Below are 16,484 nucleotides of genomic sequence, written 5' to 3'. Positions count from 1 at the left end.
CAATCTTTTGATCAGTTAGGAGTTCAGCTGGAATGTTTTAAATTCTCTGCTTGCGAATATCTAGGTGCTGCTAGAAAAAGAGAATGAGAAGAAATCATTACAAGAGCTTCACCTCCAAACAAAACAGGAACTCACTAGTACTTGCCAGCAGCTAGATTATCTCCGTCAGGAAAGAAAGAAGAACCAAGAGAGGGAGCATGTAGGAGTAGACCAGAGCAGAAAAGCTTATGACATCTACCAAGAATCCAGCAGAAAGCTATGACGCAAATATGAAATAAAGCATATTAACATGATAGAAAGTTGGCTCAATGAATGGATAGTTTAGACCAATTACATGGTGTGTGAAAGGTTTTCCTAGGACTATGTGCATAGAATTGATTTCAGAACTCTTGCCCAACCCAACCACATTTGATAATGCTTCATTTTTGAAGAACTGCTTGTTGAATGCCTGTTAATTAAGGTTCAGACAGTTCCTGCATTTTTCCAAAGTTGTGACATGTGATAGAACCAAAAGCAAGGAGATGGGTTCTAATTCTAGTGCAAAATTGCATCTTATTAGCACCTATCAAATTTTGGCTTACGTTTGGTAACTAAGGCATTTATGAAATCCTTACACAAAAGTTTATCCAAATGGTTTTAGACAAAACCATAAATGAAGCTACTTGCAGCTTTTTCTTGTTCTCCCTTCATTTTTTCAGTATAATTTGAGTAAGATATATCCAAAATCTGCCACCTTGTTCTTTTTTTAGAGTTCATTTTGATGTCAGTGCAAAGATTTTATCTTTCATTGCATGCTCCTCATGAACCCCATTTCTCTTTGTAGAGTATAATCCTTAATTATGCCCTACATTTCCCCTAGATACTTGGTATGATTGTTAATATGCTAAATTGAAATTTGCATTTTATGTCTGTTTCATAATTGTTCATCATCTTATTGTCATTTATTGTAATTTATTGACTGAAGTACTAGGTCTTCATCCCACAAGATTTGTGGCCTGACTGTTGTGAGATGTAGATCATTTTATCTTGTGCAGCAGTTGCTGTACATGTATTATAATTGCACATTATAAAATAGTTCTCAAACCTGAACCTTGGAAAATAACTCAACTTTTTTGGCCGGGTGGGGAGTGCAGGATACTTTGCAAGGTTTGGAAGCTAAGCTGAAGGAGGCCCAAAGTACTATAGAAGCACTAGAAAAGAAGTACAAGGAGGAGCTCAAGTCTCTCAAAGAAGAAATCAACTTTCTCCGTAAACAACGAGACTCTTTGCAAAGTCAGGTGATTTTACTTAAAACTATGTTCTAAGCATTTCGTTCAGTGCCAAATATGTGGTTTTTCACAAGCTGCTTCAACAAGTAGAAATGGAAATCTCTTTGTGGGGTAAAACTAAGTTATGGGAACCTTTCCCAAACCATCGTGGAAAATTACTTGAAGTACTAGGGAAACCAAAAAGCCATTATTTGAAACAGTTTTGGAAAAATTTTGATGCAATACTCCAAGAAAAGCTATGTGTTTGGTTCTCTATAAGAAGTCATAGGCATGCTAAAAATGTTTTCTGTTTCTTTCATGTTACTCAAATGGGGCAATGTCTCTATCATGCTTATAAAAAAGTCTGGCTTGGTTTATGAAGCAAATAAAAAACTGCATTCTGTTAAAGTGGATGTTTGAATTGACATGAAACTCTGTTTCTTGAAATAAGATGCTTGTATCTATATTATCTCCTCATGTGTACTAAAATAAGTGGATACTGTAACTGCTGCATCTTTGCTGTTCTGTCTATTTCTAGGTACAAGAGTTGCAGTCACAACTACTGACAGAAAAAGATTCTTGCCGTTTGATTAGCCAGGAGGCGCAGCAGCATTTAAGTGACATACAAGAGTTGTCCAGACAGAAAGCATTGGAAGTTGCACACCTCCAGAAGATGATGGAAGCAGAAAGAAAACTTCGAGAAGAGAGAGAACATCAAAACATGGAGCTGCAGAATCAGAAAGAAGAGATGGAGCACAGAAACACAGAACTGCATAATATGCTGCAAAGTCAGTGGGAGGAAGAACAGCATCTGAACAGAGAGCTGCAAAGCAAGCAGGAAGAAATTGAGCACCAACGTGCCACAGTTCAGGCCCTGGAAAGGGAGCAGAGCCAGTGGGAGAAGGCAAAGCGCCAGAGTTCAGAGCAGCATTCTGCACTCCAGAGGCAGTGGGAGGAGGCAAAATGTCAAAATAAGCAACTGCAAAATCAGAACATAGAGCTGCGGCACCAAAAAGAGGAGGTAGAACGTCAGAATGCGCAGCTGAAGGCTGTGCTCCAGAGACAGCAGGAGGAAGCGGAACATGAGAGTGTGGTGCGTCAGAACCGTTGGGAGGAGGCAGAACAACGTTATTTAGAGTTGCAGAGTTGGAAAGAGAAAGTTGAACATCAGAATTCAGATTTGCAGGCCCTTCTCCATACCCGGCAAGAGGAGTTGCAATGTCGGACCATGGAGCTGCAGGCAAAGCAGGAGGAGATGGAACAGCAGAGCACTGCTCTACAGAAGATGAGGAAGGAACGGACTCTGTGGGAGGAAATTGAACATCAGAATTCAGATCTTAAAGCAGCATTGCATGCTTTGGAGCAGAAACACACCAGGTGAGCCCAACTTTCATAATTTATGGGTGGACTAATTGTCTCAAATAGCTATCTCACCTCCACACACCCGGTGTCTAAACAGTTAGGTATGTATACATAAATTTTCAGAAACTGCACTTTTCAGAGCTTCTCTTGGAGAAATACTGGGCATTAATTGTCTACTCACTTCAGATTGCCTGATCTGGAACTTTTGGCAAAAAGGGGTCCTCCTAAAATCCCAGCCTTGGCTGGGATCAAATAGTGCACGGCGGTTGTGTCTTTCTCACACCACCCTGCCAGCTCTGAGCTGCATTGCGATGCAGGGATCTGATCTGAATGGCTTGCCTGGTGAATCATATCCCAGCCTCACAAAGGAGTGCAGGGCTGACAGGGCGGTGTGAGCAGCACCCCCAGAAAAATGCACCCAGGGCCATTGTCCCCAGCCCCCCCAACACTATGCCCCAGCTCTCCACCCCATTTATGAAGATTGTAACTGGAATGCCTCCTTTTCACTTAAATCCCCCTTTTTGTCCCATTACATAGAAATGATACATACAAGATATATAGTCTGCACTTGAGATTATCATTTATTTATTTTTTAATAATTGCAGTGTCTTGTGCACATATGTTGGCACACTGTTTGTTTGCCATAGCCAAGTCTTTCATAAGTGTGTCATGTAAGAGAACCAAGGTGAAAAGCCAAGTCTTGTAGTTGCTTGCATCGGGTTGTTTTTTTTTCATTCTGTAATAGAAGTCCTGCTTTTTTCCGGTTTCAGTTTGGCTGCATCCTTGGAGGAGAAGGAACTCAGGCTCAAGAGACTGCAAGACAGTGATAGTGCTCACCAGGGTGAAGTCACCAAATTGAATACTGCACTACAGCAAGCAGAGCAGCTGCTTGCTGAGCATAGCCGAGAAGAGCAGGAGCTCACTAGACAGGTATTACCTGAAAAAAACTCAATACAGAGTGCAATGCTGCTTTTTATTTTTCTGCCCTACTGCCTGCCCCCATCTGCTTCACATGGTGTTTCTGTTATATAGCCCCCCTCCCAAACATGGCTTCTTTTCCATAACACACTGGCTTCCAAATATACGTGTGTGTGTGTGTGTGTGTGTGTGTGTATAGAACTCATATTAATACCTGATGCCTGGTCCTTTTCACAAGCAAATTATATCCTTATCTCCTTTCTATGCAAATTATATCCAGCTTCTCTTCTTTGTTTGGTTGATTATTCACCAAACTTCTTTGCATTCTAACTTCATAACTTCTTTGCATTCTAGTCCACCATTCCAAAATCATTGCAAGCTGTGTTGCTTTCCCCCAGATACAATCCCTCAGGGAAATTGTGCTAGAGAAGGAGGCTGCCTTGGTAGCTCACAAGGAGCAGCTCGCCCGGAACCTGGAAGAGTCCCGTGCTAGTGAGCAGTCTTTGAAGGACTCCATGAAAATGCTGGAAGGTGAAGTATCTCAGCTCCGCCTGAGCCTGAGCAGCACAGAGAGCCGGGCAGTGGCATTGGCATCGGAATGTCAGCGTGCTTGTTCTGCCCGTTGGGAGGCACAGTCTCACTTGACTAAGCTACACTCGGTTCTGCAGTACATGCTGTGCAAAAGTCCCGAGGCAAAGCTGGAGCATGGAGGGAGAGGAGACAAAGCTATTCGAAGCTCATTGTTCAGTGCAAGAGGTGAGTCTAATAAGTGGACTAGTATTATGTCCTTTGCAAGTAAATTGTTGAACATGTGACAGAGCCAGAACTCTGCAATAGGGGAAGGTACCTTTTTGTGTGTGCTTTGGTGCTTATTACTTATTTTCTAATATGATGTCTTGAAATGGCACACCTTTTCACGTTGATTCAACTTCAAATGGAGTGGCAAAGTGCCCTAATGTTGCCATCTTTGCCTAAAGCTAAGATAGTGAGTGACACCTTGCTCCTTTCAATAGCGGTGGTATAAATTGCTTATTTAAGCAGCCCCTGCCAGCATGTGGCACATGTCAAGCCATTGGCTGTCTCAGGTATACAGGATGGAATTGATCTTTCCTGAGATTAGTTGGGATAGCCCAGAGGAAAGAACAGGCTGCTGTTGGAGGCAGAGCTGACTGAGAGCACCAAAAGTCTTGAGGCCACTTCCTTGTAGGGATGGTACAAGGTTTTGTGTAGAAGGAAAACTCAACTGTGCCAAACAGTTAAGAGCCATCAAATGACAGAGCAGTGTCAACTGTGTCCTGAGAGTTGAATCAGACACAGAAGATTGGGGTGGTGAGACTGGCCAAGGTGTGTAGATTAGATGGGATGGGAACACTATCATTTTTCTGTGGAATATTGCTGAAAACAAGTCATAGTGACAAGTCTTGGGCCTAGCTACAAATCACACTGATACCTTGGATTCCTGTTTGTGTGACAGCCCTGACATCTTGTGGACTGTGTAGATAATGCACTGGGTATGATAATTACCCTGTGAGGTCAAACTTTTCAAGAGCTATGAAGCTGTTGCTTTGTGGGTACTTCCACATGGAACCCCTCTGCTGATTTCTTTCCCTTCTCATTCCACTTTTGTCAGAATACAGGGTAGCGTGGCACCACCCCCACCTTTCCAAAGTTTTTGTTTTTACACCTATGGTATTCCATCCGCATCAGTAGGTGGTGCATATCTGAAAGTGCCTATCTTGTTCTTGGTGATTCTTGCTCACTACTGCACCTCACTGAGCATGCACAGAAAGTATGGAGCAGGGTCTGATTTTTGTAATCCAGCCACAGGAAATGTTTGTCATACAGTTGTACAATTGCCCATACATTTCGTAGTACATCTCTCTTTCTGCACCTGCAGAGTTGGGCTTTTTTTTAATAATAACTGGATGGGACTTGCACCTTGTCAACAAGCCCAGCTTATGCACAGCAGAATTGCCATCTCTTTCTCCTTCCTTTCAAAGTAAAAGCAACAGATGTGGCTGTTCTGGAAATAAAATGGCTCAGATGTGCCAAACTGGAACCAGGCAGAAGTGGCTATAGAGCTCACCTCAATAAATGCCATATGATGTGTCAGAAACTACATTCAAAAATGGAATAGCTTTGCTCTGAAACAGCCAGCCCGCATCTTCAGCGTTTTCGCATTTATACTGGACTTAACAGTAATACTTCGATTCTTCCAAGTTAGGGAGAAACTGCTTTAACAAGGGTGACAGGGTAGGGGGCAGATGGACTGGAATGCATACAATTCAAGCACAAGGTCATGTGGATCTCCCCACCACAGAAGTGTGCTCGGGGATACTACAAATGCAATAAATAGGAATCCTCTGTGTCTTTTTGCTATATTTTTCTTGGAATAAGCAGTGTCATACATTATTGGTACTATGTCATGCATCTCTTCCATCTCCCCACCCTTATCTTGCACTGAAGAGGTCTTGCATTACAAGAAAAAGTGGACAGTAGCAGCAGCTCCATATCTCTTGCAACATCTAGTTCTGCCTTCAATGAAAAATAATCCTAGAATTTTCTATATCTTGCCTAACAACCCTTCAGCGAGACACTGTTACAGAGGAGGTTTATTTCTTCAGAACAGGATAATGGGACGGGACTGTCTTTATCTCAGCTGAAGGACCTTTCTGCTGAGCTTACAGTGGAGAGAGTGGCAGAAGCTATTCAGGACCTGCGGCAAGAACTCTGGCAGACTCGCCTAGAGCGGGTAATTGTTTCACTTTCTTGAAAAATAATAATCATATCGCTGTCCTTTATTGGCATCCAAGCTTAAATGATATAGTAAACTTTTGAAGCATAAATACATTTCCCATGGATTAAAATAAAAATAAAAAGCATGTTGTTTCAGCCTTATTATTAATCCTCCATGTGGTGCCTAGTATACATTAAGTCAGCCTTGGTCAATCTGGTGCTCTCCAGATGTTTTGGTTACAACTCCCATCAGTCTCAACCAGCTGATGGTTGTCATCCAGAACATATGGAGAACACTAGGTTACCCAAGGCTGCATTAAGCACTATAGTAATAATTATCAGGATGTACCATTGTATTGAATTTACTTTTGCTTGTTGTGTTTAGCAAATGAATCTTCAGCTTGCTTAATATAATAATATATGCCATATCTGTTCTCTGTCATACTAACAGTTCTATGTGGCTCACTAGGAATGGAGATAAATATATGCCTTAAAAATATTATAGTTGGTTCTGTCTATCTGAATTTTCTGCTGCTGCTTCTACTAAAAAATTCTGAGCTTAGCAAAACTTGTTGCTCTGTGATTCAGCTAACACCTGTCTTTTCTGTAAACTTTGCTTTTTTTAGTACAACTAGTTAACAGCTGGATATGCAGGAACTCACAATGCATTTTCCTATCAAAGTGACAAAACTGTGTCCAACAAAGACTGACGACTCTGTCTTCTAAAGCAACTAAGGCAACTGCCTAGGCCTCAATGTATTGGGATTTTGCCGTAGTGCCATTTGCTGTGGAGAGAAGATAATTTTAGGAACGTAGGAAGCTGTCATATGCAGAGTCACACCATAGGTTTATCCAGATCAATATTGTCTACAATGACTATCAGGAGCTCTCCAGGGTTTCAGATGGAGAAAATTCCAAGTTCTACACAACTTTTTACTGCTGACTTGGCCCTAAGATGCTACTGGGGGCCAAACTATATGATACACAGTTTTATGTAACTTTCCCCTAATGCTTTTTATGTTTAATTTTTTAAGAAAAGTAGTTGGTAGACCCTGTACCTAGAGTAGAAATTTTGTGGGCGGGGAGGTAGAATAGTGTTTTTCTTAGTAGGCAGTTTTCATCTCAAAATTTCTTCTCGCAGGAGAAAAAGATTTTGGAACCTCTACCTTTTCCTGTAAAAGGAAAAGTGGTTCAAATGGGGCAATTTTTGAGATAAAAACTAGTTGGCAAAGAAAAGGTTTACAGTATACCTTATACAGAACTGTGACATATAGTTTGGCCCTGAAAAGGGGTTTTTGTTCATAGTCTTTGGGGGTCCCTGGTCTTTCTCCTTATTTTACTGTGCTCTTCATTGGACATGCATAGCATACATTGTACCCCTTTCTTTTCTTGCAGGATGAGATGAGAAAGAATTCAGAAAAGCTGAAGCAAGACCTCAGTGAAAAGGAAGCAGAAAGAGACCGCGTCAGTGCCAAAGCCGAAGAGCTTCAAAAGTGGCTAGATCAAAGCCAAGAAGGTATAGACTCCTCATTTTCACTATGGTGCCTCAGAAGTGTCATAAATCTCCCAGAAGTAGAGATGTCTGCTCAAAAAGTGTAAGCTGGGGGAAATCCACAATATGAAAAACATTAGATGTCAATAAAACGTGCTGTGCCATGCATAGCAGGGGTTGGAGACAAAAAGATACCCTTTTATGCAGAAAGTTTTGGGTGTAATATAAGAAGGAATAAAGGGAGGTATCCAGCAGCTGCAGGACATTAATTTTTTCAAACCAGACATCTACAGTGTTTTTTTTAGAGAAACGGTTCCAAAATATAGTTTCCCTTGCAGGGGGCGGGATCACTGTTCAAAATAGCTGCAGCTTGTTATGCTTTTTTGTCTAGTTATGCCATTTCTATCCCACACTTCATTGCCGGGTGCTTTCAGGGTGCATTACATAGTAAAAAGCAGGTGCACACCATAAAATTGAACCAATAAAACATTAAGCAGCATTAAAAGTATTCAAGTATGCTCACTTTAATCTATTCATTGTCATATAAGAATATGTAAGTCTCAAAATAACGACCTCTATCTTCACTAGAAGTCTGGAGGAAGAGGTAGATCTTTCACTGGTGCCAAAAACAAAAAAGTTACTTTTCTTCTTACATTCTCCATTTCAGAAAAAAATGTGAAAGAAGGCAGACGAGGCTCCCTAGAGTCTGCCTTGAAGGCAGAGGTCATTGCTTTCAAAGAAGAGAATGTGACTTTGCATGGGAAGGTGACTGCTTTGGAGAAGACTCTTGAGAGTACAGAGAAGCAAAGAAAGGATGTAATGGTAAGGCTAGCAGGTAGTCTGCAGAGGTCCAGTTATGAAATTGGACAGGCTCATGAATATCTGATGGGGAGTGTTACTATTCTTGATGTGAGACAGCATCTATTAGGGATTTACTTTCCTTCTCTTACAGCTTTTGCAGAGCCATGCCCACTGAACCTACAGCATCCTCTATTTTTTTGATAATGCTATACTTATCTCCCACAGCCTGTTGAATGCTTCCAGCTAATTCTTTTGCATTTAACTGCAGGGACTGAACAGTTTTTGATAAGCAACTATCACTAACACAAATGAAGAAAACCCAGAAGAAATAATAATAAAAATCATAAAATTCAGTGAAGTGTCATAGTGCTGTAGTCTTCTGTTATTCAGAGTCTGATTTTTAATTAGTGTCTTATGATAAATCAAATAGTTGTTTGCTCCTTGTGTTATTCTGTTATGGCTTAAAGTTTCTCTCCATCTGGAAGAAATATTGCATGCCCTCTTGTGAACATTTCAGAAAGTTATTCTCAAATAACTTGTCTATTATGTGAAGTGATGCCACTTCAACAGACATTTGGTTAAAAAGAGAGGTAATCAATTCTGTTTTTATGTAAAGCTTATGTTGAAAACCATCCTATTTCCTGTTAATATATATAGTTAACAATAAAAGCAGGGTGGTTCAGCTAACATCATGGCCAGCTTAGCACTCTGCATAAAGAGAGCAAAGAGCTGCAGTTTGCTTCTGCATTTTGAGTAATTATATTTCTGTTTCAGAATGAACGAGACATGCTACAAATGGCCAAGGAAAAGCTGACATGGGAACTGGATCTTCTTCGGGAATCTGTCACAGCCTGTGAAATTCGAGCAAATGCCATGGAGAAGATGAATCAGTCCCTAGAACAAGAGCTTCAGGCAACTCTCTCCACTCTCAAAATTAAACAGGAGGAAGCAGAGACTCAACAAAAGAGATTTATGACTTTGCAGCAAGATGCAGAAGTGCGAAAAGGTTTGCAAGAAAATCTGGATTGCCTAACTGTTACTCTACGAAAAAGAGATGAAGAAATAAAATCCCTGCTACAACAAAACAGAGAACTGGAGAAGCACAGAGAAGTGCAAAAATCTGCTGTGGAACATCTCACTAAAGATCTAGAAAAGAGAGAGCAAGAAATTGAATCTCAAAACAAACAGATTAAAGACTTGGGAAAGCAGAATAAAACACAGGAGGCTGCCCTAGAGAGACTGAATATAGATCTAGAAGAGACACTCCAGAATGTGAAATCTCAACAGGACAAGATCCAAATACTAGAAGACCTGTTACAAAACCAAAGCACTATAATGGAAAGCCTGAATTTGAATCTGGAGCAAAAAGTCCAAGAAATGAAAATCATGGAGGAAAAAATCCACATTGCTGAAGAGAATGAGTCAGCACAAATTGGTGCTCTGCTGAAAGAGTTGGGTGACTTGAAAATAAGGTTGAGTGAGAAAGATTGGGAACTCGCATCTCAAAAGCAGCTACTTCAAGAACGGGAAGAACAGGGGGGGAAGCGGGAAAAGTCTCTTCACACCAGCCTAGAACACATGAAGGCCATTCTCAGGAACAAAGAAAGGGAGGTAGAATCCCAGAGGGGACAGATAACAAGATTCCAGCAGTGCGAGGCTCAGCGTGAGAACCATCTCCATGAACTGCAAGAGAAAGTAAAACAGATGACATTCATGTTGACCCAGAAAGATCAAGAGCTTGAGTCACAAAAGCAGCAGATAAAAGAGCTGGAAGGAGAAATGGAAACAGAACTAAAGGCTCTTCGTGAACTTTTGGGTAAGACAGAGGCATCCTTGAAGGAAAAGAACACGGAGCTGGTGTTTCAAATGAAACACGAAGAAGAACTGAAAAGGCAGTTAGGAGTTCTGCTTGGAGATGTCCAGCACAGTGCAGCAGTATTAAAGGGGAGAGATGGTAGTGCAGAGTTTCAGAAAGAGCAAATGCAGCAGCTGAAGCAAGAAGAGCTGCAAGAAACAACTATTGATATGTTGGAGCAACTCAGGGTATTGCTAAAGGAGAGAATGCAAGAAATTGAGTCCCTGAAAGAGCAGCAAGAAGAACACAAGGAGGAGAAAGAAAGGCTTGTGAGAGAAATGCAGACAAATCTTGAATTAGCAGAGCATGCTCAGAGAAATGGTGAGAGGCAGCTGGAGTCCTTCAAGGAGGAGAATTGCCAGCTTAAGCAACAAGCACAAAAAGCAGCAGCACACACTAAATCTCTATTGGAGAAACTGGAGTTGAACAGATCTTCTCTTCAAGACAGAGACAAGGAGATAGAATCTTTACAAGGGCACATAAAGGAACTCTTGAGGCAGAAAGAATTGGAACAGAAAAGTATAGCGAGCCTAAAGCAGGAGCTAGATAAAATGAAGCAATTACTGTCAGAAAAGGAAGATGAGCTTCACAAGCAGGCTGAGCAAATTAGCACATACCAGGTTAAAGTAGACGTCACTCTTGCAGAATTACAGGTATGCCAGAATCGGGCAAGTCATCTGGAGGAAGTAATTAAACAGAGAGAAGAAGAATGTGAGAGAGACCACCAAAAGCTTCAGCCCCAACACAAACAGTTAAAAGGGGATGAAAAAGAAGACTTTTTAGAAGAAGGGCAGAAAGAAAGAGAGAAAGAGAAGAGAACTCAAGATGAGAGAGTGCAAAGGCTAATGAAAGATGAGATGAAAGAACTTCTTGAGAACATACAGCATCTTCAACATGCACTGAAGAAAAAAGATGAGGAAGCTGAGTGGCAGAGAGAGAATGTTAAGCAGTTGGAAGAGAGAGTTAGAGTTAAAGAGAAGGAATTGGTAACCTGCAGTGAACAGCTGAAGGAAATTGTTTCTGCTCTGAAATCGGAAGAGAAGGGAGACTGCAATTTACAGAGCTATATCCAAAAAATTCTTATGTGGAAGGAAGAGGAAGCAGCCAAGAACAAGTCCCTTCAGGAAAAGGACCAGCAGTTGCAACGGCAAAATGAAAAAATTCAACACTTGGAAGATGAGAAAAGAGTAAAGAGACAGGAATTTGATCGTCTGACAGCTGTTCTGAAACAGACAGAAAGTGAAGAGATAGAATGGCGAGAGAGAGCACAGAAGCTGGGTTTGTCCCTGGCCCAGAGTGAAGAGGCCTTGAGAGCCCTGAGAGAAGAAATGGCTATTGTACAGAGCATGGTTTCGGAAAGGGATAAGGACAGGCTTCATCTTCAAGTAAGGATTTTAGTGGTGCTATTTAAAAACTCTGCAAGTTGATCTGTTATAACAAAGGGGATTAGACAAATTCACAGAGGATAAGGCTGTGAATGACTACTGGAATGATGGCTATGTTCTAGCCCCACTAATGGAGGCAGCACGTCCCTGAATAGCATGAAATCACAAGTAGAGAGGGTATGGTTGCACTTGTGTCCTGTTTGTGAACTTCCCACAGACATCTGTTTGGCTGCTATGACAGCAGAATGCTGGAGTAGATGAACCTTGGGCCTCATTCAACAGGGCTCTTCTTACACACTCTATAAAAATAAAGTAAGATTATATTTCGTGGTATGGTTGTATCTGTCCTTCAGTTCATTTTGTACTTTGTAGTAGGAGACTGTCTTGGCTAGATAGCATTATAAAAATGGGATTTTAGTGAGTTACCTATGTGTTGCTCTCCAGATTTGCTGGACTACAACTCCCATCAGGCCTAGTTATTACAGCTAGTGGCCAGGGGTGATGGGAGTTGTAGTCCCGCAACAATGGGTGGGCACCACCTTAGTTACCCCTGCTCTGGGGTGTAATTAGCAGGATGTGAGTAACTCATAAGATGAAGTAGGAGAGAGAAAGAACCCAAGTAGCTGTGGGTTGAACCCTGACAGACACATCCGCATTTAGATACAGTTCACTTGTGCATAATACTCTAGGGACACAGTAATAACATGTTTAAAAAGTCTGTGTAACTACTTGGGTACTTAGGTAAGTGAATAATATGGTTTGTTCCGCAGGAGCAGTTAGATACAGCTTTCAGAGCTCTGGAGGAAGAGAAACTAGTTACTAAAGCTCTGGCAGGAGATGCAAGTCTGCTACTCAAAGAAAATGACATGCCAGAAGTAAGGCAAAAGGAGGCTGGAAAGGTAAGATAAAGGAACAGGTGGGAAGGATACCAAAATAGAGAAGAACACTTGAATTCTGATGTAGAAGGGGGAGTTGTTGAGTTTCCCAATTTATGGCACATGTCTAGTTTAAGGGGCTAATTGCCTGATTCTAAAATTTCCAGTAACAACAGTGCTGAGACGAGGTTCTTTCCAAGAGAAGGAAAAGACTGTGCCCTATCCATGGAGTAAAGTGTCTGTTTTGCATATATATCAATTCCAGTATCTTTTATGGTCCCTTCTTTACCCCACCCTGTTTTCTTCATCATGCAGGATGTGAGAAAGGAGGGAGAGCTGACATGGATAGCTGAAAGGAGACTCTTATGCAAACGCCTGCAGCTTCTGCAGCAAGCTGTTGCCAGGCTGGAGAATGATAAACATGGCCTAAAGCAGCACAATATGCAGCTTAGAGGTGCACTAGAGCAGGTGAGATTACAAAAAGAAGAAGAATCAGACTTAGTTCATGTGCCTCCTCCCCATTTCCCGGTGAAATTTAAACCTACCTTATCACTCATTGCCCGCCCCTTAAGATACTGTAACGGTGCCTGCTCCTGATTTTTCCAGCGCAGACTTGTACTGCTTTACTGATTTAATGGGCCGGTGATCTTTTTGTTCTTTTCTCTCATACTCTGTGTTCAGAGATTCGGTGCTTTCCAGAATACCAATGTCCTGTGCGACCTAGCCTGCTCAGCTCCCGTGCTTGGGGTCGTCCATTTTCACAACCTTCTTCTGCTTATCCCCCTTTGTCCTGATGATCATTGTCATCATCTCTTTTGTGAATGCCCTTGCCTGCTTTTTCTCTTGTCTTCAGGTAGAACGTGAACGTAGGAGACTGAAAAGAAGTCATGGAGACCTTTCTCTGAGCTCTGGACTCTCCCAGGCTGATTCTGGCACCCAAAAGGTTCCATCTCTAGCAAAGGTCTGAATACTTGCATGCTCTTAAAACCCATCCGTTATTTTTGTCCTGTAATAGCTTTTCTTCTGGATATTAGCATGCTGGTCTCTAAACTCTTTTTCAGTGCTATTGTTGTTTTCAGTTGTCCTTGGATAAATGGAAGAAAAAAATAAATTTCCTCTTTAGTACTTTTCTCCCATGTTGTAAGCGTCTTAAAAATAAGCAAGTGGCTGAATCTTGTCACTTTTCTTTCTCTAGGAAGAAATTCAGGTTCTCCATAAGCAACTGGAAGAGTTACAAAAGCAGGTGAGCAGTTCATTTCTATAGCACCCTGAGGCTTTCAGAACGGTGTGCCTCTTTCTCCACCTTTTCTTCCGTTTTGCATTTCCACTGTAGATGAGCCCCTATAGTAGAGATGGCTAACCTGTAGCATCTGCCCCTACAAGCCGTCCTTTAAAAGTAATAATAATTGGAGCTAACAGAGATTCATTGAAGCATTTTACCATCAGTGGCATCTGGACAAATCTTTTAAGGGAGAGAGGATGTAGGCTTCCTCCCCACCTTAATCTGTTGAAATCTTAGTCCCTCCTTTAACATAGCTGTTTATTGCAGATCATGTCACTTTGGTCTTGTTCTTGCATTTTACTGTATGTGTATAAAATGTTTACTTACATAGCTTACTATGCTAACATTGAAAAATGCTAGAAATGATTAATAATAATAAACCTGTATGATAAAAAATGGGACTGAAGGTGTTCCTTGCTGAGATGCAGAACTGTTGAAAGCAAGATACTCAGAATCAAACCATCTAGTGGTTCCTGATACTATCTTTTTCGTTTTTAGGTTTCTGTTCTACAAAAGCAGCTGTCACTGGAGCGGAAGCAGAAGCAGGATTATGTTGACTGCTGTGCCAAAACAAGCCAGGAGCTTTCTTGCCTACACCAAGAGCTTTCTGATTCTTTAGCTGCTGTGGCTAAGGAGCCCGAGGCTGCTGTCCTGGAACTGGAGACTCGCAAGTTGGATGAAACCCTGAACCACAGCTTGGCAGTAGGCTGGGATGGTTTCTTTTCTGGAAAACAACCAATAAACTCAACACCCAAAACAGTCCAGAAGACCTCAAGATAGCATGAAGGAAATGGCAGGAGTCAGAAGCTCTGCAGAAGTGCCTCCATCAGAACAATCTGGAAGGACTTTCATCAACATGAACTTCAACCCATATTGAACTGCATATAATTATTAATATGCAGGGGGCTTTACCTCACTCAACTAGGCCTAGACTGTAGGACCCATGCTGCCAATTTGTCTGTTCATTGTTTGGAGTCAATCATGTTAAAACAAGCTGTGAAATAACAAGAATAGCTGGTGGGCTGCATATTAAGTAACTGAAGATATGTATTGTGGAGATTGTGTCATAGAACAGAACTCTGAGCTAAGGATGAGAATCTAACCAAAAAAGAGTAGAAGTGAATTGCTGAAATTGAGTCCTGAGGGAGATGGGAGTTCACTAAAAAAAAGTTCCAGCCAGATTTTACATAGAAGTCAGGTCAGAACTGTATGTTGGGGAGGGATTCTAACCAAAGCAGCATTATCTGAATTCCTTAATAATTTTATTGGGTAATGAAATTTTTTTCAGAATTGATGTCTTACACTGTTCTGAATGCAGCAGCTCATTGTAAAATATCTTTAAAGTTGTTCAGTATTTTTGTACTAAATATTTTCTTAATATTTATAAATATATTCACTTTAACTTTTTTAACTCAAAATACCCTTCCACATTAAATATGTCTACTTTACTTGATCACTTCAGTTCCTATCTTGTTTGTTTCTATTTGTTAGGAAGCTGTACTTTCTATGCTGATTTTAGCCCTTAATGTCAGTATAAGGGTATAAGCTTGTGCTGCTGGACCTGCAACTGCAAAAAGAAACACACTCACACCTCTGAAATAAGTATGTGCTTGTCTCATACACTCCTTTTTTGAGATTTTCCCTGAGATCCTGTCACTGGTTGTTATTGTAATGCACAGTGTCCTTTCTTCACAGCTTCATCAGCATGGCAAGAACTCCTAGGTAAGTATAGTTAAGATTGCAGCCTTATTTTATGTGAAACTTCTCTTTTTAAGTTTACAAATTCCAGTAACTGCCAATGATCCCCATTTTGCTGGCTGGGAGAGCAGAGTTTGGTAGAAAGTTGCTTTTACAGTCTATTTTCGGGTTACACAGTCTGAAGCCAAGTACCATATCATCTGAAACACACTCCTGTTTATCTATAAAAATTTAACTTGCCCAATATCAAATTGATCTCAGGCTAGGGTTCATTTAAGACAAGTGATCCATCAAGAAATAGATAATTTCTCCAATTTATTGTTTTATCTTAAATACAGAGTGACTAGTTCCTCTAGCACAGGGGTGGGGAACCTTTATTCTCCTGTAGTTGTCCTGGTACCACTTTTCCTGACTCAGGCAAGAAAGAGAAAAACAGAACTGGATATCACCAGCATGTTTAATGAGAGGTGCAGGCTAAAGCTGGTCTGGATGTCCAGCCAAAAACCTCTCCTACAAAATGTTCGTGTTGCCAACAAAAGTCAGTCTTCTTAAATTGATCCCCCAAAGCCCTTTCCATTCCGCAGAATGCAGAATATATACACACACCCCTCGCAAATTCACTGCATTCATTCCTCTCTACATGGAAGCAAACCCCTTTCTTTCAATGGGACTTCCATTCTCAGTTGTCTCTTTAGGATTGCGGTTCACAACCCGAGTTGGGGTGAGGGGAGAGGGGAAAAAACCCCGTTGCTACTTTTAAATTCGTTGATGAGGAGGGAAATACGCTGTCCGGTCAGGGCTGCACTAAAAATCCTAACCGTCTAAAAAAAAGC

General features: G+C 41.2%; 1 protein-coding gene across 8 annotated transcripts in view; it reads left to right on the top strand.

Moving 5' to 3' along the window:
* The window catches only part of CEP250 (centrosomal protein 250), a 136,488-nt gene extending 121,082 nt beyond the window's left edge, over positions 1 to 15,406 (top strand). For 6 of the 8 annotated variants that reach the window (XM_083508448.1, XM_083508447.1, XM_083508446.1 and 3 more), the window contains 14 exons: positions 65 to 199; positions 1,134 to 1,277; positions 1,786 to 2,624; positions 3,380 to 3,539; positions 3,926 to 4,283; positions 6,152 to 6,279; positions 7,659 to 7,779; positions 8,423 to 8,577; positions 9,331 to 11,796; positions 12,567 to 12,695; positions 12,987 to 13,139; positions 13,525 to 13,632; positions 13,867 to 13,914; positions 14,452 to 15,406. In XM_083508448.1, coding sequence (XP_083364574.1) covers positions 65 to 199; positions 1,134 to 1,277; positions 1,786 to 2,624; positions 3,380 to 3,539; positions 3,926 to 4,283; positions 6,152 to 6,279; positions 7,659 to 7,779; positions 8,423 to 8,577; positions 9,331 to 11,796; positions 12,567 to 12,695; positions 12,987 to 13,139; positions 13,525 to 13,632; positions 13,867 to 13,914; positions 14,452 to 14,733 — 5,226 coding nt within the window. In that variant the 3' untranslated portion in view covers positions 14,734 to 15,406. The remainder of the gene's footprint in view (positions 1 to 64; positions 200 to 1,133; positions 1,278 to 1,785; positions 2,625 to 3,379; positions 3,540 to 3,925; positions 4,284 to 6,151; positions 6,280 to 7,658; positions 7,780 to 8,422; positions 8,578 to 9,330; positions 11,797 to 12,566; positions 12,696 to 12,986; positions 13,140 to 13,524; positions 13,633 to 13,866; positions 13,915 to 14,451) is intronic. The other 2 variants (XM_083508452.1, XM_083508453.1) reach the window with 2 other exon arrangements.
* The last annotated feature ends 1,078 nt before the right edge of the window (positions 15,407 to 16,484 follow it).

Source organism: Podarcis liolepis, assembly GCF_965112155.1.
Source record: "Podarcis liolepis genome assembly, chromosome: 6".
NCBI lineage: Eukaryota > Metazoa > Chordata > Lepidosauria > Squamata > Lacertidae > Podarcis > Podarcis liolepis.
Note: the sequence above shows the minus strand (reverse complement) of the source record. Positions and strands in the feature narration are given on the sequence as shown.